At 57.9% G+C, this 25153-nt stretch overlaps 1 protein-coding gene and 1 long non-coding RNA gene across 2 annotated transcripts in view; both read left to right on the top strand.

The window, feature by feature from the left end:
• Nucleotides 1-25153, top strand: part of LOC134945726 (uncharacterized) — an 889695-nt gene that overhangs the window by 109276 nt on the left and 755266 nt on the right. The gene's annotated exons all lie outside the window — the stretch shown is intronic.
• The window catches only part of LOC134945717 (zinc-binding protein A33-like), a 64257-nt gene continuing 39110 nt past the window's right edge, over nt 7-25153 (top strand). The window contains 4 exon segments of the mRNA XM_063935170.1: nt 7-301; nt 303-368; nt 1347-1442; nt 3063-3296. Coding sequence (XP_063791240.1) covers nt 17-301; nt 303-368; nt 1347-1442; nt 3063-3296 — 681 coding nt within the window. The 5' untranslated portion in view covers nt 7-16.

A 25153-nucleotide genomic window follows, 5' to 3' on the forward strand; every position in this document is an offset into this window, starting at 1 on the left:
GGGCGAGACATCCGCAATGGCTACCAGTCCTTCCCCACTGCCGCTGCTGCCGTCGCTGAGCTGCGCCATGTGCCGTGATGTGCCGCGTGAACCCGTCACCATGTCCTGCGGCCACTGTCTGTGCAGGGGATGCCTGGAGCGATCGTGGAGGGGCCAGGAGGCTTACCCGTCATGCCCCAAATGTCGCCCACCGCCGGTGCAGACCCCAGACGGGGTGCAAAGGGGCCTGTGCGCAGAGCATGGCGAGAAGGTGCAGCTGTTCTCCACGCAGGACGGCAGGCTCCTGTGCGCCCGCTGCAGGAGGTTCCGCGGAGCAGCACCCCACCCACACGCTCATCCCTATACAGGAGGCTGTGGGGGGCTACAAGGTGAGGATGCTTATAACACACACACACACACACACACACGCCTGCAGCATGGTAACACCTGAGCGAGGCAGACAAAGCACTGACTGCAGGTCATAGGTCATATGCACACACTGGTGCGCTGCGAATCCGGTGTTACCCCACCGTGCGCTGCGAATCCGGTGTTACCCCACATTGCACTGCGAATCCGCTGTTGCCCCACATTGCACTGCGAATCCGCTGTTGCCCCACATTGCACTGCGAATCCGCTGTTGCCCCACATTGCTCTGCGAATCCGCTGTTGCCCCACATTGCTCTCTGCGAATCCGCTGTTGCCCCACATTGCTCTGCGAATCCGCTGTTGCCCCACATTGCACTGCGAATCTGCTGTTGCCCCACATTGCTCTGCGAATCCGCTGTTGCCCCACATTGCTCTGCGAATCCGCTGTATCCGGTGTTACCCCGCATTGCACTTTGAATCCGGTGTTACCCCGCATTGCACTGCGAATCCGGTTTGACTCCACATTGCACTGCGAATCCGGTTTGACCCCGCATTGCACTGCGAATCCGGTTTGACCCCGCATTGCACTGCGAATCCGGTGTTACCACCCGCATAGCTCTGCGAATCCGGTGTTACCCCGCATAGCTCTGCGAATCCGGTGTTACCCCGCACTGCGATGCGAATCCGGTGTTACCCCGCACTGCGATGCGAATCCGGTGTTACCCCGCACTGCGATGCGGAATCCGGTGTTTCCCCGCACTGCGATGCGAATCCGGTGTTTCCCCGCACTGCGATGCGAATCCGGTGTTTCCCCGCACTGCGATGCGAATCCGGTGTTTCCCCGCACTGCGATGCGAATCCGGTGTTTCCCCGCACTGCGATGCGAATCCGGTGTTTCCCCGCACTGCGATGCGAATCCGATGTCACCCTCACACACACACCTACAGGTGGAGCGCACGTGGTTATTGCTAGTTACTACGACTGTTCTCTTCTCCCCCCAGGATGAGCTCATATCGGCCATTGCCCCTCTGGAGACTCGCCTGAAGGAGCTGCAGCAGATGCAGTGCGCACAGGAGCAGATGATCGCCCAGCACAGGGTATGTGACTAAGCCTCCAGGGTGCGGGGGGTTCTGTAGCACATGGGGTAGATTGGTACAGTTAGAGCGTACACCCCACGCCCCCCGCATTGTTGGGCACATTGCTAAAAACCTGTTCCCCAGGTAGCAGTACAGTACAGGGCTGTAGAAGGGTGTAGTATGGTATGCCGGCGCCCGCCACGCTGCGGGCACGGTAGCTCGCCATGCTATTTATTCTCCCTCCAGGGAGGTCGTGGACCCCCACGAGGGAGAATGTGTGTCGGTATGCCAGGTGTCGGGATTCCGGCGCCGGTATACTGTGCGCCGGAATCCCAACATTCGGCAACCAGAAGACCACCCCTGTAGAACACAGCACCCAACTAAACGTTCACTTTCATTTTCTGATCTGCAGAAGAAAAGTAAATGATAATCTGATTGGATGCCGCAGCCAGTAACCAGGACTGTGCGCAGCTCCCTGTAATTCACACGTCATGCACATCTATAAACTGTGGCTCAGATTGTGTAATCAGTATTAGAACGTTAATCCTAAAATACTATATATATATATATATATATATATATATATATATATATATATATATATATATATATATATATATATATATATATATATATACACTGTAAATATATATATATATATACTGTAAATTTTTTCTTTTCATATGTGTGTGAGCATATACTTATATACAGTATAAATACACATGCATACCATACAATGACCCCATCTGACCTCCCCATATGTCCCGTACACGCCTCTCTCGCACACCTCCCGCAGGAGGTCTCTGTCCCCCCCCTGAGCTCGCCTTAGGACACCTGCATTACATGTGACAGGTCACCCTCCCACCTGCCACTGTCAGGAAGGTGGGAGAGGACTGTGCATTCCCTCCTCCTCCTCCGGATGTGCACTGGGCGCAGAAGGTCACATAACACAAGTCCTCTGCTGTCTTAGTATGTATTACAAAGCAGGGACTACTGTAAGCCAGATGGGCACAGCCGGCCTAGGGCCAATAGGCCGCCATGCTCCTTCCTGCGCCACCAGCAGCCGGCGTGCCGCACTTATGCTCTGGTCGGGATCCACAATAGAAAGTATAAGGATCTATCGTTCCCCCATCAAAGCTCGCTGGGCGGACCCTGGATACTACCTGTTCTATCACTGGTCCCAGCGAGTGTAGCCGAGGCGTTCATGATGGGGTTTAATAGATTAGATATCCCACTTTACCCCATGCACAGGCACCGCAGGCAGTATATGTCCACCCCTCATTACAAACACTTACCCCCCTTCATCAGAACACTCTCCAGGAAACAGAAGCTCGCACTCCGCTACATAGCAAAATGTACGTAAATACCATGTTAAACATCTCAAGGTATGCAATGGTTTGCATATGTATTTTTAAATGTTCTACAGTGAATATGTCCCACGTGTCCATAGATACATATCCAGGGAACCAGTCTAGTCTATGTGGATGAGCCTCTTTGCCTGTGTATGGGCAGCTCGGTGCCCTGGCAGAGAAAGCGGGCACCTGTAGATCATCAGCGCTAGTTCCCGGATGAAAGGCCAATGCCGACACTGTCAGATTATATCCTCATTGCATTATGGGTAATGTGTTATTTGCATGGCAGGGAAACCTTCTGAACACCAAGCACCACGTCAGCCTGGAGTTTGAGAAGCTGCACCAATACCTGCGAGAGAGGGAGGAGAGGCTGCTGAGGGAACTCCAGCAAGAAGGAGATGTCATCCTGGCAGAGATGGAGGAAAGTCTCAACAAGATCAAGCAAAACTGCCAGGGCATCCTGCAAACCATCAGCAGCACCCAGCCCCGGCTGTACGAGCAGGACCCCGTCTCCTTCCTCACTGTGAGTGTAGCTGTGTGTGTACAGAGACAGGCAGCCCCGGCTGTATGAGCAGGACCCCGTCTCCTTCCTCACTGTGAGTGTAGCTGTGTGTGTACAGAGACAGGCAGCCCCGGCTGTATGAGCAGGACCCCGTCTCCTTCCTCACTGTGAGTGTAGCTGTGTGTGTGTGTGTGTGTGTGTGTGTGTGTGTGTGTGTGTGTGTGTGTGTGTGTGTGTGTGTACAGAGACAGGCAGCCCCGGCTGTACGAGCAGGACCCCGTCTCCTTCCTCACTGTGAGTGTAGCTGTGTGTGTACAGAGACAGGCAGCCCCGGCTGTACGAGCAGGACCCCGTCTCCTTCCTCACTGTGTGTGTGTGTGTGTGTGTGTGTGTGTGTGTGTGTGTGTGTGTACAGAGACAGGCAGCCCCGGCTGTATGAGCAGGACCCCGTCTCCTTCCTCACTGTGAGTGTAGCTGTGTGTGTGTGTGTGTACAGAGACAGGCAGCCCCGGCTGTACGAGCAGGACCCCGTCTCCTTCCTCACTGTGTGTGTGTGTGTGTGTGTGTGTGTGTGTGTGTGTGTGTGTGTACAGAGACAGGCAGCCCCGGCTGTATGAGCAGGACCCCGTCTCCTTCCTCACTGTGAGTATAGCTGTGTGTACAGAGACAGGCAGCCCCGGCTGTATGAGCAGGACCCCGTCTCCTTCCTCACTGTGAGTGTAGCTGTGTGTGTGTGTGTACAGAGACAGGCAGCCCCGGCTGTATGAGCAGGACCCCGTCTCCTTCCTCACTGTGAGTGTAGCTGTGTGTGTACAGAGACAGGCAGCCCCGGCTGTATGAGCAGGACCCCCGTCTCCTTCCTCACTGTGAGTATAGCTGTGTGTGTACAGAAACAGGCAGCCCCGGCTGTATGAGCAGGACCCCGTCTCCTTCCTCACTGTGAGTGTAGCTGTGTGTGTACAGAGACAGGCAGCCCCGGCTGTATGAGCAGGACCCCGTCTCCTTCCTCACTGTGAGTGTAGCTGTGTGTGTACAGAAACAGGCAGCCCCGGCTGTATGAGCAGGACCCCGTCTCCTTTCTCACTGTGAGTGTAGCTGTGTGTGTGTACAGAGACAGGCAGCCCCGGCTGTACGAGCAGGACCCCGTCTCCTTCCTCACTGTGAGTGTAGCTGTGTGTGTACAGAGACAGGCAGCCCCGGCTGTATGAGCAGGACCCCGTCTCCTTCCTCACTGTGAGTGTAGCTGTGTGTGTACAGAGACAGGCAGCCCCGGCTGTACGAGCAGGACCCCGTCTCCTTCCTCACTGTGAGTGTAGCTGTGTGTGTACAGATACGGGCAGCCCCGGCTGTATGAGCAGGACCCCGTCTCCTTTCTCACTGTGAGTGTAGCTGTGTGTGTACAGAGACAGGCAGCCCCGGCTGTATGAGCAGGACCCCCGTCTCCTTCCTCACTGTGAGTGTAGCTGTGTGTGTACAGAGACAGGCAGCCATGGCTGTACGAGCAGGACCCCCGTCTCCTTCCTCACTGTGAGTGTAGCTGTGTGTGTACAGAAACAGGCAGCCCTGGCTGTACGAGCAGGACCCCGTCTCCTTCCTCACTATGAGTGTAGCTGTGTGTGTACAGAGACAGGCAGCCCCGGCTGTACGAGCAGGACCCCGTCTCCTTCCTCACTGTGAGTGTAGCTGTGTGTACAGAGACAGGCAGCCCCGGCTGTATGAGCAGGACCCCGTCTCCTTCCTCACTGTGAGTGTAGCTGTGAGTGTACAGAGACAGGCAGCCCCGGCTGTATGAGCAGGACCCCGTCTCCTTCCTCACTGTGAGTGTAGCTGTGTGTGTACAGAGACAGGCAGCCCCGGCTGTATGAGCAGGACCCCGTCTCCTTTCTCACTGTGAGTGTAGCTGTGTGTGTGTACAGAGACAGGCAGCCCCGGCTGTACGAGCAGGACCCCGTCTCCTCCTCACTGTGAGTGTAGCTGTGTGTGTACAGAGACAGGAAGCCCCGGCTGTATGAGCAGGACCCCGTCTCCTTCCTCACTGTGAGTGTAGCTGTGTGTGTACAGAGACAGGCAGCCCCGGCTGTATGAGCAGGACCCCGTCTCCTTCCTCACTGTGAGTGTAGCTGTGTGTGTACAGAGACAGGCAGCCCCGGCTGTACGAGCAGGACCCCGTCTCCTTCCTCACTGTGAGTGTAGCTGTGTGTGTACAGAGACAGGCAGCCCCGGCTGTATGAGCAGGACCCCGTCTCCTTCCTCACTGTGAGTGTAGCTGTGTGTGTACAGAGACAGGCAGCCCCGGCTGTATGAGCAGGACCCCCGTCTCCTTCCTCACTGTGAGTGTAGCTGTGTGTGTACAGAGACAGGCAGCCCCGGCTGTATGAGCAGGACCCCCGTCTCCTTCCTCACTGTGAGTGTAGCTGTGTGTGTACAGAGACAGGCAGCCATGGCTGTACGAGCAGGACCCCGTCTCCTTCCTCACTGTGAGTGTAGCTGTGTGTGTACAGAAACAGGCAGCCCTGGCTGTATGAGCAGGACCCCCGTCTCCTTCCTCACTGTGAGTGTAGCTGTGTGTGTACAGAGACAGGCAGCCCCGGCTGTATGAGCAGGACCCCCGTCTCCTTCCTCACTGTGAGTGTAGCTGTGTGTGTACAGAGACAGGCAGCCCCGGCTGTATGAGCAGGACCCCCGTCTCCTTCCTCACTGTGAGTGTAGCTGTGTGTGTACAGAGACAGGCAGCCATGGCTGTACGAGCAGGACCCCGTCTCCTTCCTCACTGTGAGTGTAGCTGTGTGTGTACAGAGACAGGCAGCCCCGGCTGTATGAGCAGGACCCCGTCTCCTTCCTCACTGTGAGTGTAGCTGTGTGTGTGTACAGAGACAGGCAGCCCCGGCTGTATGAGCAGGACCCCGTCTCCTTCCTCACTGTGAGTGTGTAGCTGTGTGTGTACAGAAACATGCAGCCCTGGCTGTATGAGCAGGACCCCGTCTCCTTCCTCACTGTGAGTGTAGCTGTGTGTGTACAGAGACAGGCAGCCCCGGCTGTATGAGCAGGACCCCGTCTCCTTCCTCACTGTGAGTGTAGATGTGTGTGTACAGAGACAGGCAGCCCCGGCTGTACGAGCAGGACCCCGTCTCCTTCCTCACTGTGAGTGTAGCTGTGTGTGTACAGAGACAGGCAGCCCCGGCTGTATGAGCAGGACCCCGTCTCCTTCCTCGCTGTGAGTGTAGCTGTGTGTGTACAGAGACAGGCAGCCCCGGCTGTATGAGCAGGACCCCCGTCTCCTTCCTCACTGTGAGTGTAGCTGTGTGTGTACAGAGACAGGCAGCCCCGGCTGTATGAGCAGGACCCCGTCTCCTCCTCACTGTGAGTGTAGCTGTGTGTGTACAGAGACAGGCAGCCCTGGCTGTATGAGCAGGACCCCCGTCTCCTTCCTCACTGTGAGTGTAGCTGTGTGTGTACAGAGACAGGCAGCCATGGCTGTACGAGCAGGACCCCGTCTCCTTCCTCACTGTGAGTGTAGCTGTGTGTGTACAGAGACAGGCAGCCCCGGCTGTATGAGCAGGACCCCGTCTCCTTTCTCACTGTGAGTGTAGCTGTGTGTGTACAGAGACAGGCAGCCCCGGCTGTATGAGCAGGACCCCGTCTCTTTCCTCACTGTGAGTGTAGCTGTGTGTGTACAGAGACAGGCAGCCCCGGCTGTATGAGCAGGACCCCCGTCTCCTTCCTCACTGTGAGTGTAGCTGTGTGTGTACAGAGACAGGCAGCCCCGGCTGTACGAGCAGGACCCCGTCTCCTTCCTCACTGTGAGTGTAGCTGTGTGTACAGAGACAGGCAGCCCCGGCTGTATGAGCAGGACCCCGTCTCCTTCCTCACTGTGAGTGTAGCTGTGTGTGTACAGAGACAGGCAGCCACGGCTGTACGAGCAGGACCCCGTCTCCTTCCTCACTGTGAGTGTAGCTGTGTGTGTACAGAAACAGGCAGCCCCGGCTGTATGAGCAGGACCCCGTCTCCTTTCTCACTGTGAGTGTAGCTGTGTGTGTACAGAGACAGGCAGCCCCGGCTGTATGAGCAGCACCCCGTCTCCTTCCTCACTGTGAGTGTAGCTGTGTGTGTGTGTGTACAGAAACAGGCAGCCCCGGCTGTATGAGCAGGACCCCCGTCTCCTTCCTCACTGTGAGTGTAGCTGTGTGTGTACAGAGACAGGCAGCCCCGGCTGTATGAGCAGGACCCCGTCTCCTTCCTCACTGTGAGTGTAGCTGTGTGTGTACAGAGACAGGCAGCCCCGGCTGTACGAGCAGGACCCCGTCTCCTTTCTCACTGTGAGTGTAGCTGTGTGTGTACAGAAACAGGCAGCCCCGGCTGTACGAGCAGGACCCCGTCTCCTTCCTCACTGTGAGTGTAGCTGTGTGTACAGAGACAGGCAGCCCCGGCTGTATGAGCAGGACCCCGTCTCCTTCCTCACTGTGAGTGTAGCTGTGTGTGTACAGAGACAGGCAGCCCCGGCTGTATGAGCAGGACCCCGTCTCCTTCCTCACTGTGAGTGTAGCTGTGTGTGTGTGTACAGAGACAGGCAGCCATGGCTGTACGAGCAGGACCCCGTCTCCTTCCTCACTGTGAGTGTAGCTGTGTGTGTACAGAGACAGGCAGCCCCGGCTGTATGAGCAGGACCCCGTCTCCTTCCTCACTGTGAGTGTAGCTGTGTGTGTACAGAAACAGGCAGCCCCGGCTGTACGAGCAGGACCCCGTCTCCTTCCTCACTGTGAGTGTAGCTGTGTGTGTACAGAGACAGGCAGCCCCGGCTGTACGAGCAGGACCCCGTCTCCTTCCTCACTGTGAGTGTAGCTGTGTGTGTACAGAGACAGGCAGCCCCGGCTGTATGAGCAGGACCCCGTCTCCTCTTCACTGTGAGTGTAGCTGTGTGTGTACAGAGACAGGCAGCCCTGGCTGTATGAGCAGGACCCCCGTCTCCTTCCTCACTGTGAGTGTAGCTGTGTGTGTACAGAGACAGGCAGCCATGGCTGTACGAGCAGGACCCCGTCTCCTTCCTCACTGTGAGTGTAGCTGTGTGTGTACAGAGACAGGCAGCCCCGGCTGTACGAGCAGGACCCCGTCTCCTTCCTCACTGTGAGTGTAGCTGTGTGTACAGAGACAGGCAGCCATGGCTGTATGAGCAGGACCCCGTCTCCTTCCTCACTGTGAGTGTAACTGTGTGTGTACAGAGACAGGCAGCCCCGGCTGTATGAGCAGGACCCCGTCTCCTTCCTCACTGTGAGTGTAGCTGTGTGTGTACAGAGACAGGCAGCCCCGGCTGTATGAGCAGGACCCCGTCTCCTTCCTCACTGTGAGTGTAACTGTGTGTGTACAGAGACAGGCAGCCCCGGCTGTATGAGCAGGACCCCGTCTCCTTCCTCACTGTGAGTGTAGCTGTGTGTGTACAGAGACAGGCAGCCCCGGCTGTACGAGCAGGACCCCGTCTCCTTCCTCACTGTGAGTGTAGCTGTGTGTACAGAGACAGGCAGCCATGGCTGTATGAGCAGGACCCCGTCTCCTTCCTCACTGTGAGTGAAGCTGTGTGTGTACAGAGACAGGCAGCCATGGCTGTATGAGCAGGACCCCGTCTCCTTCCTCACTGTGAGTGTAGCTGTGTGTGTACAGAGACAGGCTGCCCCGGCTGTACGAGCAGGACCCCGTCTCCTTCCTCACTGTGAGTGTAGCTGTGTGTGTGTGTGTGTGTGTGTGTGTGTGTGTGTGTGTGTGTGTGTGTACAGAAACAGGCAGCCCCGGCTGTATGAGCAGGACCCCGTCTCCTTCCTCACTGTGAGTGTAGCTGTGTGTGTACAGAAACAGGCAGCCCCGGCTGTATGAGCAGGACCCCGTCTCCTTCCTCACTGTGAGTGTGTAGCTGTGTGTGTACAGAAACAGGCAGCCCTGGCTGTATGAGCAGGACCCCGTCTCCTTCCTCACTGTGAGTGTGTAGCTGTGTGTGTACAGAAACAGGCAGCCCCGGCTGTATGAGCAGGACCCCGTCTCCTTCCTCACTGTGAGTGTAGCTGTGTGTGTACAGAGACAGGAAGCCCCGGCTGTACGAGCAGGACCCCGTCTCCTTTCTCACTGTGAGTGTAGCTGTGTGTGTACAGAGACAGGCAGCCCCGGCTGTATGAGCAGGACCCCGTCTCCTTCCTCACTGTGAGTGTGTAGCTGTGTGTGTACAGAAACAGGCAGCCCTGGCTGTATGAGCAGGACCCCGTCTCCTTCCTCACTGTGAGTGTGTAGCTGTGTGTGTACAGAGACAGGCAGCCCCGGCTGTATGAGCAGGACCCCGTCTCCTTCCTCACTGTGAGTGTAGCTGTGTGTGTACAGAGACAGGCAGCCCCGGCTGTATGAGCAGGACCCCGTCTCCTTCCTCACTGTGAGTATAGCTGTGTGTGTACAGAGACAGGCAGCCCCGGCTGTATGAGCAGGACCCCGTCTCCTTCCTCACTGTGAGTGTAGCTGTGTGTGTACAGAGACAGGCAGCCCCGGCTGTATGAGCAGCACCCCGTCTCCTTCCTCACTGTGAGTGTAGCTGTGTGTGTGTGTGTGTGTACAGAAACAGGCAGCCCCGGCTGTATGAGCAGGACCCCGTCTCCTTCCTCACTGTGAGTGTAGCTGTGTGTGTACAGAAACAGGCAGCCCCGGCTGTATGAGCAGGACCCCGTCTCCTTTCTCACTGTGAGTGTAGCTGTGTGTGTACAGAGACAGGCAGCCCCGGCTGTATGAGCAGGACCCCGTCTCCTTCCTCACTGTGAGTGTAGCTGTGTGTGTACAGAGACGGGCAGCCCCGGCTGTATGAGCAGGACCCCGTCTCCTTCCTCACTGTGAGTGTAGCTGTGTGTGTACAGAAACAGGCAGCCCCGGCTGTACGAGCAGGACCCCGTCTCCTTCCTCACTGTGAGTGTAGCTGTGTGTACAGAGACAGGCAGCCCCGGCTGTATGAGCAGGACCCCGTCTCCTTCCTCACTGTGAGTGTAGCTGTGTGTGTACAGAGACAGGCAGCCCCGGCTGTACGAGCAGGACCCCGTCTCCTTCCTCACTGTGAGTGTAGCTGTGTGTGTACAGAGACAGGCAGCCCCGGCTGTATGAGCAGGACCCCGTCTCCTTCCTCACTGTGAGTGTAGCTGTGTGTGTACAGAGACAGGCAGCCCCGGCTGTATGAGCAGGACCCCGTCTCCTTCCTCACTGTGAGTGTAGCTGTGTGTGTACAGAGACAGGCAGCCCCGGCTGTATGAGCAGGACCCCGTCTCCTTCCTCACTGTGAGTGTAGCTGTGTGTGTACAGAAACAGGCAGCCCCGGCTGTATGAGCAGGACCCCGTCTCCTTCCTCACTGTGAGTGTAGCTGTGTGTGTACAGAGACAGGCAGCCCCGGCTGTATGAGCAGGACCCCGTCTCCTTCCTCACTGTGAGTGTAGCTGTGTGTGTACAGAAACAGGCAGCCCCGGCTGTATGAGCAGGACCCCGTCTCCTTCCTCACTGTGAGTGTAGCTGTGTGTGTACAGAGACAGGCAGCCCCGGCTGTATGAGCAGGACCCCGTCTCCTTCCTCACTGTGAGTGTGTAGCTGTGTGTGTACAGAAACAGGCAGCCCTGGCTGTATGAGCAGGACCCCGTCTCCTTCCTCACTGTGAGTGTAGCTGTGTGTGTACAGAGACAGGCAGCCCCGGCTGTATGAGCAGGACCCCGTCTCCTTCCTCACTGTGAGTGTAGCTGTGTGTGTACAGAGACAGGCAGCCCCGGCTGTACGAGCAGGACCCCGTCTCCTTCCTCACTGTGAGTGTACAGAGACAGGCAGCCCCGGCTGTACGAGCAGGACCCCGTCTCCTTCCTCACTGTGAGTGTAGCTGTGTGTGTACAGAGACAGGCAGCCCCGGCTGTATGAGCAGGACCCCGTCTCCTTCCTCACTGTGAGTGTAGCTGTGTGTGTACAGAGACAGGCAGCCCCGGCTGTATGAGCAGGACCCCGTCTCCTTCCTCACTGTGAGTGTAGCTGTGTGTGTACAGAGACAGGCAGCCCCGGCTGTACGAGCAGGACCCCGTCTCCTTCCTCACTGTGAGTGTAGCTGTGTGTGTACAGAGACAGGCAGCCCCGGCTGTATGAGCAGGACCCCGTCTCCTTCCTCACTGTGAGTGTAGCTGTGTGTGTACAGAGACAGGCAGCCCCGGCTGTATGAGCAGGACCCCCGTCTCCTTCCTCACTGTGAGTGTAGCTGTGTGTGTACAGAGACAGGCAGCCATGGCTGTACGAGCAGGACCCCGTCTCCTTCCTCACTGTGAGTGTAGCTGTGTGTGTACAGAAACAGGCAGCCCTGGCTGTATGAGCAGGACCCCCGTCTCCTTCCTCACTGTGAGTGTAGCTGTGTGTGTACAGAGACAGGCAGCCATGGCTGTACGAGCAGGACCCCGTATCCTTCCTCACTGTGAGTGTAGCTGTGTGTGTACAGAGACAGGCAGCCCCGGCTGTACGAGCAGGACCCCGTCTCCTTCCTCACTGTGAGTGTAGCTGTGTGTGTACAGAGACAGGCAGCCCCGGCTGTATGAGCAGCACCCCGTCTCCTTCCTCACTGTGAGTGTAGCTGTGCGTGTGTGTACAGAGACAGGCAGCCCCGGCTGTATGAGCAGGACCCCGTCTCCTTTCTCACTGTGAGTGTAGCTGTGTGTACAGAGACAGGCAGCCCCGGCTGTACGAGCAGGACCCCGTCTCCTTCCTCACTGTGAGTATAGCTGTGTGTGTACAGAAACAGGCAGCCCCGGCTGTATGAGCAGGACCCCGTCTCCTTCCTCACTGTGAGTGTAGCTGTGTGTGTACAGAGACAGGCAGCCCCGGCTGTATGAGCAGGACCCCGTCTCCTTCCTCACTGTGAGTGTAGCTGTGTGTGTACAGAGACAGGCAGCCCCGGCTGTATGAGCAGGACCCCGTCTCCTTCCTCACTGTGAGTGTAGCTGTGTGTGTGTACAGAGACAGGCAGCCCCGGCTGTATGAGCAGGACCCCGTCTCCTTCCTCACTGTGAGTGTGTAGCTGTGTGTGTACAGAAACATGCAGCCCTGGCTGTATGAGCAGGACCCCGTCTCCTTCCTCACTGTGAGTGTAGCTGTGTGTGTACAGAGACAGGCAGCCCCGGCTGTATGAGCAGGACCCCGTCTCCTTCCTCACTGTGAGTGTAGCTGTGTGTGTACAGAGACAGGCAGCCCCGGCTGTATGAGCAGGACCCCGTCTCCTTCCTCACTGTGAGTGTAGCTGTGTGTGTACAGAGACAGGCAGCCCCGGCTGTATGAGCAGGACCCCCGTCTCCTTCCTCACTGTGAGTGTAGCTGTGTGTGTACAGAGACAGGCAGCCCCGGCTGTATGAGCAGGACCCCGTCTCCTTTCTCACTGTGAGTGTAGCTGTGTGTGTACAGAGACAGGCAGCCCCGGCTGTATGAGCAGGACCCCGTCTCCTTCCTCACTGTGAGTGTAGCTGTGTGTGTACAGAGACAGGCAGCCCCGGCTGTATGAGCAGGACCCCCGTCTCCTTCCTCACTGTGAGTGTAGCTGTGTGTGTACAGAGACAGGCAGCCCCGGCTGTATGAGCAGGACCCCGTCTCCTCCTCACTGTGAGTGTAGCTGTGTGTGTACAGAGACAGGCAGCCCTGGCTGTATGAGCAGGACCCCCGTCTCCTTCCTCACTGTGAGTGTAGCTGTGTGTGTACAGAGACAGGCAGCCATGGCTGTACGAGCAGGACCCCGTCTCCTTCCTCACTGTGAGTGTAGCTGTGTGTGTACAGAGACAGGCAGCCCCGGCTGTATGAGCAGGACCCCGTCTCCTTTCTCACTGTGAGTGTAGCTGTGTGTGTACAGAGACAGGCAGCCCCGGCTGTATGAGCAGGACCCCGTCTCTTTCCTCACTGTGAGTGTAGCTGTGTGTGTACAGAGACAGGCAGCCCCGGCTGTATGAGCAGGACCCCCGTCTCCTTCCTCACTGTGAGTGTAGCTGTGTGTGTACAGAGACAGGCAGCCCCGGCTGTACGAGCAGGACCCCGTCTCCTTCCTCACTGTGAGTGTAGCTGTGTGTACAGAGACAGGCAGCCCCGGCTGTATGAGCAGGACCCCGTCTCCTTCCTCACTGTGAGTGTAGCTGTGTGTGTACAGAGACAGGCAGCCACGGCTGTACGAGCAGGACCCCGTCTCCTTCCTCACTGTGAGTGTAGCTGTGTGTGTACAGAAACAGGCAGCCCCGGCTGTATGAGCAGGACCCCGTCTCCTTTCTCACTGTGAGTATAGCTGTGTGTGTACAGAGACAGGCAGCCCCGGCTGTATGAGCAGCACCCCGTCTCCTTCCTCACTGTGAGTGTAGCTGTGTGTGTGTGTGTGTACAGAAACAGGCAGCCCCGGCTGTATGAGCAGGACCCCGTCTCCTTCCTCACTGTGAGTGTAGCTGTGTGTGTACAGAAACAGGCAGCCCCGGCTGTATGAGCAGGACCCCGTCTCCTTTCTCACTGTGAGTGTAGCTGTGTGTGTACAGAGACAGGCAGCCCCGGCTGTATGAGCAGGACCCCGTCTCCTTCCTCACTGTGAGTGTAGCTGTGTGTGTACAGAGACGGGCAGCCCCGGCTGTATGAGCAGGACCCCGTCTCCTTCCTCACTGTGAGTGTAGCTGTGTGTGTACAGAGACAGGCAGCCCCGGCTGTACGAGCAGGACCCCGTCTCCTTTCTCACTGTGAGTGTAGCTGTGTGTGTACAGAAACAGGCAGCCCCGGCTGTACGAGCAGGACCCCGTCTCCTTCCTCACTGTGAGTGTAGCTGTGTGTACAGAGACAGGCAGCCCCGGCTGTATGAGCAGGACCCCGTCTCCTTCCTCACTGTGAGTGTAGCTGTGTGTGTACAGAGACAGGCAGCCCCGGCTGTACGAGCAGGACCCCGTCTCCTTCCTCACTGTGAGTGTAGCTGTGTGTGTACAGAGACAGGCAGCCCCGGCTGTATGAGCAGGACCCCGTCTCCTTCCTCACTGTGAGTGTAGCTGTGTGTGTACAGAGACAGGCAGCCCCGGCTGTATGAGCAGGACCCCGTCTCCTTCCTCACTGTGAGTGTAGCTGTGTGTGTGTGTACAGAGACAGGCAGCCATGGCTGTACGAGCAGGACCCCGTCTCCTTCCTCACTGTGAGTGTAGCTGTGTGTGTACAGAGACAGGCAGCCCCGGCTGTACGAGCAGGACCCCGTCTCCTTCCTCACTGTGAGTGTAGCTGTGTGTGTACAGAGACAGGCAGCCCCGGCTGTATGAGCAGGACCCCGTCTCCTCCTCACTGTGAGTGTAGCTGTGTGTGTACAGAGACAGGCAGCCCTGGCTGTATGAGCAGGACCCCCGTCTCCTTCCTCACTGTGAGTGTAGCTGTGTGTGTACAGAGACAGGCAGCCATGGCTGTACGAGCAGGACCCCGTCTCCTTCCTCACTGTGAGTGTAGCTGTGTGTGTACAGAGACAGGCAGCCCCGGCTGTACGAGCAGGACCCCGTCTCCTTCCTCACTGTGAGTGTAGCTGTGTGTGTACAGAGACAGGCAGCCCCGGCTGTATGAGCAGGACCCCGTCTCCTTCCTCACTGTGAGTGTAACTGTGTGTGTACAGAGACAGGCAGCCATGGCTGTATGAGCAGGACCCCGTCTCCTTCCTCACTGTGAGTGTAGCTGTGTGTGTACAGAGACAGGCAGCCATGGCTGTATGAGCAGGACCCCGTCTCCTTCCTCACTGTGAGTGAAGCTGTGTGTGTACAGAGACAGGCAGCCATGGCTGTATGAGCAGGACCCCGTCTCCTTCCTCACTGTGAGTGTAGCTGTGTGTGTACAGAGACAGGCTGCCCCGGCTGTATGAGCAGGACCCCGTCTCCTTCCTCACTGTGAGTGTGTAGCTGTGTGTGTACAGAAACAGGCAGCCCTGGCTGTATGAGCAGGACCCCGTCTCCTTCCTCACTGTGAGTGTGTAGCTGTGTGTGTACAGAGACAGGCAGCCCCGGCTGTATGAGCAGGACCCCGTCTCCTTCCTCACTGTGAGTGTAGCTGTGTGTGTACAGAAACAGGCAGCCCCGGCTGTATGAGCAGGACCCCGTCTCCTTCCTCACTGTGAGTGTGTAGCTGTGTGTGTACAGAAACAGGCAGCCCTGGCTGTATGAGCAGGACCCCGTCTCCTTCCTCACTGTGAGTGTGTAGCTGTGTGTGTACAGAAACAGGCAGCCCCGGCTGTATGAGCAGGACCCCGTCTCCTTCCTCACTGTGAGTGTAGCTGTGTGTGTACAGAGACAGGAAGCCCCGGCTGTACGAGCAGGACCCCGTCTCCTTTCTCACTGTGAGTGTAGCTGTGTGTGTACAGAGACGGGCAGCCCCGGCTGTATGAGCAGGACCCCGTCTCCTTCCTCACTGTGAGTGTGTAGCTGTGTGTGTACAGAAACAGGCAGCCCTGGCTGTATGAGCAGGACCCCGTCTCCTTCCTCACTGTGAGTGTGTAGCTGTGTGTGTACAGAGACAGGCAGCCCCGGCTGTATGAGCAGGACCCCGTCTCCTTCCTCACTGTGAGTGTAGCTGTGTGTGTACAGAGACAGGCAGCCCCGGCTGTATGAGCAGGACCCCGTCTCCTTCCTCACTGTGAGTATAGCTGTGTGTGTACAGAGACAGGCAGCCCCGGCTGTATGAGCAGGACCCCGTCTCCTTCCTCACTGTGAGTGTAGCTGTGTGTGTACAGAGACAGGCAGCCCCGGCTGTATGAGCAGCACCCCGTCTCCTTCCTCACTGTGAGTGTAGCTGTGTGTGTACAGAAACAGGCAGCCCCGGCTGTATGAGCAGGACCCCGTCTCCTTCCTCACTGTGAGTGTAGCTGTGTGTGTACAGAGACGGGCAGCCCCGGCTGTATGAGCAGGACCCCGTCTCCTTCCTCACTGTGAGTGTAGCTGTGTGTGTACAGAAACAGGCAGCCCCGGCTGTACGAGCAGGACCCCGTCTCCTTCCTCACTGTGAGTGTAGCTGTGTGTACAGAGACAGGCAGCCCCGGCTGTATGAGCAGGACCCCGTCTCCTTCCTCACTGTGAGTGTAGCTGTGTGTGTACAGAGACAGGCAGCCCCGGCTGTACGAGCAGGACCCCGTCTCCTTCCTCACTGTGAGTGTAGCTGTGTGTGTACAGAGACAGGCAGCCCCGGCTGTATGAGCAGGACCCCGTCTCCTTCCTCACTGTGAGTGTAGCTGTGTGTGTACAGAGACAGGCAGCCCCGGCTGTATGAGCAGGACCCCGTCTCCTTCCTCACTGTGAGTGTAGCTGTGTGTGTACAGAAACAGGCAGCCCCGGCTGTATGAGCAGGACCCCGTCTCCTTCCTCACTGTGAGTGTAGCTGTGTGTGTACAGAGACAGGCAGCCCCGGCTGTATGAGCAGGACCCCGTCTCCTTCCTCACTGTGAGTGTAGCTGTGTGTGTACAGAAACAGGCAGCCCCGGCTGTATGAGCAGGACCCCGTCTCCTTCCTCACTGTGAGTGTAGCTGTGTGTGTACAGAGACAGGCAGCCCCGGCTGTATGAGCAGGACCCCGTCTCCTTCCTCACTGTGAGTGTGTAGCTGTGTGTGTACAGAAACAGGCAGCCCTGGCTGTATGAGCAGGACCCCGTCTCCTTCCTCACTGTGAGTGTAGCTGTGTGTGTACAGAGACAGGCAGCCCCGGCTGTATGAGCAGGACCCCGTCTCCTTCCTCACTGTGAGTGTAGCTGTGTGTGTACAGAAACAGGCAGCCCCGGCTGTATGAGCAGGACCCCGTCTCCTTTCTCACTGTGAGTGTAGCTGTGTGTGTACAGAAACAGGCAGCCCCGGCTGTACGAGCAGGACCCCGTCTCCTTCCTCACTGTGAGTGTACAGAGACAGGCAGCCCCGGCTGTACGAGCAGGACCCCGTCTCCTTCCTCACTGTGAGTGTAGCTGTGTGTGTACAGAGACAGGCAGCCCCGGCTGTATGAGCAGGACCCCGTCTCCTTCCTCACTGTGAGTGTAGCTGTGTGTGTACAGAGACAGGCAGCCCCGGCTGTATGAGCAGGACCCCGTCTCCTTCCTCACTGTGAGTGTAGCTGTGTGTGTACAGAGACAGGCAGCCCCGGCTGTATGAGCAGGACCCCCGTCTCCTTCCTCACTGTGAGTATAGCTGTGTGTGTACAGAAACAGGCAGCCCCGGCTGTATGAGCAGGACCCCGTCTCCGTTCTCACTGTGAGTGTAGCTGTGTGTGTACAGAGACAGGCAGCCCCGGCTGTATGAGCAGGACCCCGTCTCCTTCCTCACTGTGAGTGTAGCTGTGTGTGTACAGAGACAGGCAGCCCCGGCTGTATGAGCAGGACCCCCGTCTCCTTCCTCACTGTGAGTGTAGCTGTGTGTGTACAGAGACAGGCAGCCCCGGCTGTATGAGCAGGACCCCCGTCTCCTTCCTCACTGTGAGTATAGCTGTGTGTGTACAGAAACAGGCAGCCCCGGCTGTATGAGCAGGACCCCGTCTCCTTCCTCACTGTGAGTGTAGCTGTGTGTGTACAGAGACGGGCAGCCCCGGCTGTATGAGCAGGACCCCGTCTCCTTCCTCACTGTGAGTATAGCTGTGTGTGTACAGAGACAGGCAGCCCCGGCTGTACGAGCAGGACCCCGTCTCCTTCCTCACTGTGAGTGTAGCTGTGTGTGTACAGAGACAGGCAGCCATGGCTGTATGAGCAGGACCCCTTCTCCTTCCTCACTGTGAGTGTAGCTGTGTGTGTGTACAGAGACAGGCAGCCCCGGCTGTATGAGCAGGACCCCGTCTCCTTCCTCACTGTGAGTGTAGCTGTGTTTGTGTACAGAGACAGGCAGCCCCGGCTGTATGAGCAGGACCCCGTCTCCTTCCTCACTGTGAGTGTAGCTGTGTTTGTGTACAGAAACAGGCAGCCCCGGCTGTACGAGCAGGACCCCGTCTCCTTCCTCACTGTGAGTGTAGCTGTGTGTACAGAGACAGGCAGCCCCGGCTGTACGAGCAGGACCCCGTCTCCTTCCTCACTGTGAGTATAGCTGTGTGTACAGAGACAGGCAGCCCCGGCTGTATGAGCAGGACCCCGTCTCCTTCCTCACTGTGAGTGTAGCTGTGTGTGTACAGAGACAGGTAGCCCCGGCTGTATGAGCAGGACCCCGTCTCCTTCCTCACTGTGAGTGTAGCTGTGTGTACAGAGACAGGCAGCCCCGGCTGTATGAGCAGGACCCCGTCTCCTTCCTCATTGTGAGTGTAGCTGTGTGTGTACAGAGACAGGCAGCCCCGGCTGTATGAGCAGGACCCCGTCTCCTTCCTCACTGTGAGTGTAGCTGTGTGTGTACAGAGACAGGCAGCCCGGCTGTACGAGCAGGACCCCGTCTCCTTCCTCACTGAGTGTAGCTGTGTGTGTACAGAGACAGGCAGCCCCGGCTGTATGAGCAGGACCCCGTCTCCTTCCTCACTGTGAGTGTAGCTGTGTGTGTACAGAGACAGGCAGCCCCGGCTGTACGAGTAGGACCCCGTCTCCTTCCTCACTGTGAGTGTAGCTGTGTGTGTACAGAAACAGGCAGCCCCGGCTGTATGAGCAGGACCCCGTCTCCTTCCTCACTGTGAGTATAGCTGTGTGTACAGAGACAGGCAGCCCCGGCTGTACGAGCAGGACCCCGTCTCCTTCCTCACTGTGAGTGTAGCTGTGTTTGTGTACAGAAACAGGCAGCCTCGGCTGTACGAGCAGGACCCCGTCTCCTTCCTCACTGTGAGTGTAGCTGTGTGTACAGAGACAGGCAGCCCCGGCTGTACGAGCAGGACCCCGTCTCCTTCCTCACTGTGAGTGTAGCTGTGTGTGTACAGAGACAGGCAGCCCCGGCTGTACGAGCAGGACCCCGTCTCCTTCCTCACTGTGAGTATAGCTGTGTGTGTACAGAGACAGGCAGCCCCGGCTGTACGAGCAGGACCCCGTCTCCTTCCTCACTGTGAGTGTACAGAGACAGGCAGCCCCGGCTGTACGAGCAGGACCCCGTCTCCTTCCTCACTGTGAGTGTAGCTGTGTGTGTGTACAGAGACAGGCAGCCACGGCTGTACGAGCAGGACCCCGTCTCCTTCCTCACTGTGAGTGTAGCTGTGTGTGTGTGTGTACAGAGACAGGCAGCCCCGGCTGTATGAGCAGGACCCCGTCTCCTTCCTCACTGTGAGTGTAGCTGTGTGTGTGTACAGAGACAGGCAGCCCCGGCTGTATGAGCAGGACCCCGTCTCCTTCCTCACTGTGAGTGTAGCTGTGTGTGTACAGAGACAGGCAGCCCCGGCTGTACGAGCAGGACCCCGTCTTCTTCCTCACTGTGAGTATAGCTGTGTGTGTACAGAGACAGGCAGCCCCGGCTGTATGAGCAGGACCCCGTCTCCTTCCTCACTGTGAGTGTAGCTGTGTGTGTACAGAAACAGGCAGCCCCGGCTGTATGAGCAGGACCCCGTCTCCTTCCTCACTGTGAGTGTAGCTGTGTGTGTACAGAGACAGGCAGCCCCGGCTGTACGAGCAGGACCCCGTCTCCTTCCTCACTGTGAGTGTAGCTGTGTGTGTACAGAGACAGGCAGCCCCGGCTGTACGAGCAGGACCCCGTCTCCTTCCTCACTGTGAGTGTAGCTGTGTGTGTGTGTGTGTACAGAGACAGGCAGCCACGGCTGTATGAGCAGGACCCCGTCTCCTTCCTCACTGTGAGTGTAGCTGTGTGTGTACAGAGACAGGCAGCCCCGGCTGTACGAGCAGGACCCCGTCTCCTTCCTCACTGTGAGTGTAGCTGTGTGTGTACAGAGACAGGCAGCCCCGGCTGTACGAGCAGGACCCCGTCTCCTTCCTCACTGTGAGTGTAGCTGTGTGTGTACAGAGACAGGCAGCCTCGGCTGTATGAGCAGGACCCCGTCTCCTTCCTCACTGTGAGTGTAGCTGTGTGTGTACAGAGACAGGCAGCCACGGCTGTACGAGCAGGACCCCGTCTCCTTCCTCACTGTGAGTGTAGCTGTGTGTGTACAGAGACAGGCAGCCCCGGCTGTATGAGCAGGACCCCGTCTCCTTCCTCACTGTGAGTGTAGCTGTGTGTGTACAGAGACAGGCAGCCTCGGCTGTATGAGCAGGACCCCGTCTCCTTCCTCACTGTGAGTGTAGCTGTGTGTGTACAGAGACAGGCAGCCCCGGCTGTATGAGCAGGACCCCGTCTCCTTCCTCACTGTGAGTGTGTAGCTGTGTGTGTACAGAGACAGGCAGCCCCGGCTGTATGAGCAGGACCCCGTCTCCTTCCTCACTGTGAGTGTAGCTGTGTGTGTACAGAGACAGGCAGCCCCGGCTGTATGAGCAGGACCCCGTCTCCTTCCTCACTGTGAGTGTAGCTGTGTGTGTACAGAGACAGGCAGCCCGGCTGTACGAGCAGGACCCCGTCTCCTTCCTCACTGAGTGTAGCTGTGTGTGTACAGAGACAGGCAGCCCCGGCTGTATGAGCAGGACCCCGTCTCCTTCCTCACTGTGAGTGTAGCTGTGTGTGTACAGAGACAGGCAGCCCCGGCTGTACGAGCAGGACCCCGTCTCCTTCCTCACTGTGAGTGTAGCTGTGTGTGTACAGAGACAGGCAGCCCTGGCTGTATGAGCAGGACCCCGTCTCCTTCCTCACTGTGAGTGTAGCTGTGTGTACAGAGACAGGTAGCCCCGGCTGTATGAGCAGGACCCCGTCTCCTTCCTCACTGTGAGTGTAGCTGTGTGTGTACAGAGACAGGCAGCCCCGGCTGTATGAGCAGGACCCCGTCTCCTTCCTCACTGTGAGTGTAGCTGTGTGTGTACAGAGACAGGCAGCCCCGGCTGTATGAGCAGGACCCCGTCTCCTTCCTCACTGTGAGTGTAGCTGTGTGTGTACAGAAACAGGCAGCCCCGGCTGTATGAGCAGGACCCCGTCTCCTTCCTCACTGTGAGTGTAGCTGTGTGTGTACAGAGACAGGTAGCCCCGGCTGTATGAGCAGGACCCCGTCTCCTTCCTCACTGTGAGTGTAGCTGTGTGTGTACAGAGACGGGCAGCCCCGGCTGTATGAGCAGGACCCCGTCTCCTTCCTCACTGTGAGTATAGCTGTGTGTGTACAGAGACAGGCAGCCCCGGCTGTACGAGCAGGACCCCGTCTCCTTCCTCCCTGTGAGTGTAGCTGTGTGTGTACAGAGACAGGCAGCCATGGCTGTATGAGCAGGACCCCGTCTCCTTCCTCACTGTGAGTGTAGCTGTGTGTGTGTACAGAGACAGGCAGCCCCGGCTGTATGAGCAGGACCCCGTCTCCTTCCTCACTGTGAGTGTAGCTGTGTTTCTGTACAGAGACAGGCAGCCCCGGCTGTATGAGCAGGACCCCGTCTCCTTCCTCACTGTGAGTGTAGCTGTGTTTGTGTACAGAAACAGGCAGCCCCGGCTGTACGAGCAGGACCCCGTCTCCTTCCTCACTGTGAGTGTAGCTGTGTGTACAGAGACAGGCAGCCCCGGCTGTACGAGCAGGACCCCGTCTCCTTCCTCACTGTGAGTATAGCTGTGTGTACAGAGACAGGCAGCCCCGGCTGTATGAGCAGGACCCCGTCTCCTTCCTCACTGTGAGTGTAGCTGTGTGTGTACAGAGACAGGCTGCCCCGGCTGTATGAGCAGGACCCCGTCTCCTTCCTCACTGTGAGTGTAGCTGTGTGTACAGAGACAGGCAGCCCCGGCTGTATGAGCAGGACCCCGTCTCCTTCCTCACTGTGAGTGTGTAGCTGTGTGTGTACAGAGACAGGCAGCCCCGGCTGTATGAGCAGGACCCCGTCTCCTTCCTCACTGTGAGTGTAGCTGTGTTTGTGTACAGAAACAGGCAGCCCCGGCTGTACGAGCAGGACCCCGTCTCCTTCCTCACTGTGAGTGTAGCTGTGTGTACAGAGACAGGCAGCCCCGGCTGTACGAGCAGGACCCCGTCTCCTTCCTCACTGTGAGTATAGCTGTGTGTACAGAGACAGGCAGCCCCGGCTGTATGAGCAGGACCCCGTCTCCTTCCTCACTGTGAGTGTAGCTGTGTGTGTACAGAGACAGGCTGCCCCGGCTGTATGAGCAGGACCCCGTCTCCTTCCTCACTGTGAGTATAGCTGTGTGTACAGAGACAGGCAGCCCCGGCTGTACGAGCAGGACCCCGTCTCCTTCCTCACTGTGAGTGTAGCTGTGTGTGTACAGAGACAGGCAGCCCCGGCTGTACGAGCAGGACCCCGTCTCCTTCCTCACTGTGAGTGTAGCTGTGTGTACAGAGACAGGCAGCCCCGGCTGTACGAGCAGGACCCCGTCTCCTTCCTCACTGTGAGTATAGCTGTGTGTGTACAGAGACAATCAGCCCTGGCTGTACGAGCAGGACCCCGTCTCCTTCCTCACTGTGAGTGTAGCTGTGTGTGTACAGAAACAGGCAGCCCCGGCTGTATGAGCAGGACCCCGTCTCCTTCCTCACTGTGAGTGTAGCTGTGTGTGTACAGAGACAGGCAGCCCCGGCTGTACGAGCAGGACCCCGTCTCCTTCCTCACTGTGAGTATAGCTGTGTGTGTACAGAGACAGGCAGCCCCGGCTGTACGAGCAGGACCCCTTCTCCTTCCTCACTGTGAGTGTACAGAGACAGGCAGCCCCGGCTGTACGAGCAGGACCCCGTCTCCTTCCTCACTGTGAGTGTAGCTGTGTGTGTGTGTACAGAGACAGGCAGCCACGGCTGTACGAGCAGGACCCCGTCTCCTTCCTCACTGTGAGTGTAGCTGTGTGTGTGTGTGTGTACAGAGACAGGCAGCCCCGGCTGTATGAGCAGGACCCCGTCTCCTTCCTCACTGTGAGTGTAGCTGTGTGTGTGTACAGAGACAGGCAGCCCCGGCTGTATGAGCAGGACCCCGTCTCCTTCCTCACTGTGAGTGTAGCTGTGTGTGTACAGAGACAGGCAGCCCCGGCTGTACGAGCAGGACCCCGTCTCCTTCCTCACTGTGAGTATAGCTGTGTGTGTACAGAGACAGGCAGCCCCGGCTGTATGAGCAGGACCCCGTCTCCTTCCTCACTGTGAGTGTAGCTGTGTGTGTACAGAAACAGGCAGCCCCGGCTGTACGAGCAGGACCCCGTCTCCTTCCTCACTGTGAGTGTAGCTGTGTGTGTACAGAGACAGGCAGCCCCGTCTGTACGAGCAGGACCCCGTCTCCTTCCTCACTGTGAGTGTAGCTGTGTGTGTACAGAGACAGGCAGCCCCGGCTGTACGAGCAGGACCCCGTCTCCTTCCTCACTGTGAGTGTAGCTGTGTGTGTGTGTGTGTGTGTGTGTGTGTGTGTACAGAGACAGGCAGCCACGGCTGTACGAGCAGGACCCCTTCTCCTTCCTCACTGTGAGTGTAGCTGTGTGTGTACAGAAACAGGCAGCCCCGGCTGTATGAGCAGGACCCCGTCTCCTTCCTCACTGTGAGTGTAGCTGTGTGTGTACAGAGACAGGCAGCCCCGGCTGTACGAGCAGGACCCCGTCTCCTTCCTCACTGTGAGTATAGCTGTGTGTGTACAGAGACAGGCAGCCCCGGCTGTACGAGCAGGACCCCGTCTCCTTCCTCACTGTGAGTGTACAGAGACAGGCAGCCCCGGCTGTACGAGCAGGACCCCGTCTCCTTCCTCACTGTGAGTGTAGCTGTGTGTGTGTACAGAGACAGGCAGCCACGGCTGTACGAGCAGGACCCCGTCTCCTTCCTCACTGTGAGTGTAGCTGTGTGTGTGTGTGTGTACAGAGACAGGCAGCCCCGGCTGTACGAGCAGGACCCCGTCTCCTTCCTCACTGTGAGTGTAGCTGTGTGTGTACAGAAACAGGCAGCCCCGGCTGTATGAGCAGGACCCCGTCTCCTTCCTCACTGTGAGTGTAGCTGTGTTTGTGTACAGAAACAGGCAGCCCCGGCTGTACGAGCAGGACCCCGTCTCCTTCCTCACTGTGAGTGTAGCTGTGTGTGTACAGAGACAGGCAGCCCCGGCTGTATGAGCAGGACCCCGTCTCCTTCCTCACTGTGTGTGTACAGAGACAGGCAGTCCCGGCTGTATGAGCAGGACCCCGTCTCCTTCCTCACTGTGAGTGTAGCTGTGTGTGTGTGTGTGTGTGTGTGTGTGTGTGTGTGTGTGTGTGTGTGTACAGAGACAGGCAGCCCCGGCTGTATGAGCAGGACCCCGTCTCCTTCCTCACTGAGTGTAGCTGTGTGTGTGTACAGAGACGGGCAGCCCCGGCTGTACGAGCAGGACCCCGTCTCCTTCCTCACTGTGAGTGTAGCTGTGTGTGTGTGTGTACAGAGACGGGCAGCCCCGGCTGTATGAGCAGGACCCCGTCTCCTTCCTCACTGTGAGTATAGCTGTGTGTGTACAGAGACAGGCAGCCCCGGCTGTATGAGCAGGACCCCGTCTCCTTCCTCACTGAGTGTAGCTGTGTGTGTACAGAGACAGGCAGCCCCGGCTGTATGAGCAGGACCCCGTCTCTTTCCTCACTGTGAGTGTAGCTGTGTGTGTACAGAGACAGGCAGCCCTGGCTGTATGAGCAGGACCCCGTCTCCTTCCTCACTGTGAGTGTAGCTGTGTGTACAGAGACAGGTAGCCCCGGCTGTATGAGCAGGACCCCGTCTCCTTCCTCACTGTGAGTGTAGCTGTGTGTGTGTACAGAGACAGGCAGCCCCGGCTGTATGAGCAGGACCCCGTCTCCTTCCTCACTGTGAGTGTAGCTGTGTGTGTACAGAGACAGGCAGCCCCGGCTGTATGAGCAGGACCCCGTCTCCTTCCTCACTGTGAGTATAGCTGTGTGTGTGTACAGAGACAGGCAGCCCCGGCTGTACGAGCAGGACCCCGTCTCCTTCC

The sequence above is a fragment of the Pseudophryne corroboree genome, chromosome 7 (genome assembly GCF_028390025.1).
Source record: "Pseudophryne corroboree isolate aPseCor3 chromosome 7, aPseCor3.hap2, whole genome shotgun sequence".
Lineage (NCBI taxonomy): Eukaryota > Metazoa > Chordata > Amphibia > Anura > Myobatrachidae > Pseudophryne > Pseudophryne corroboree.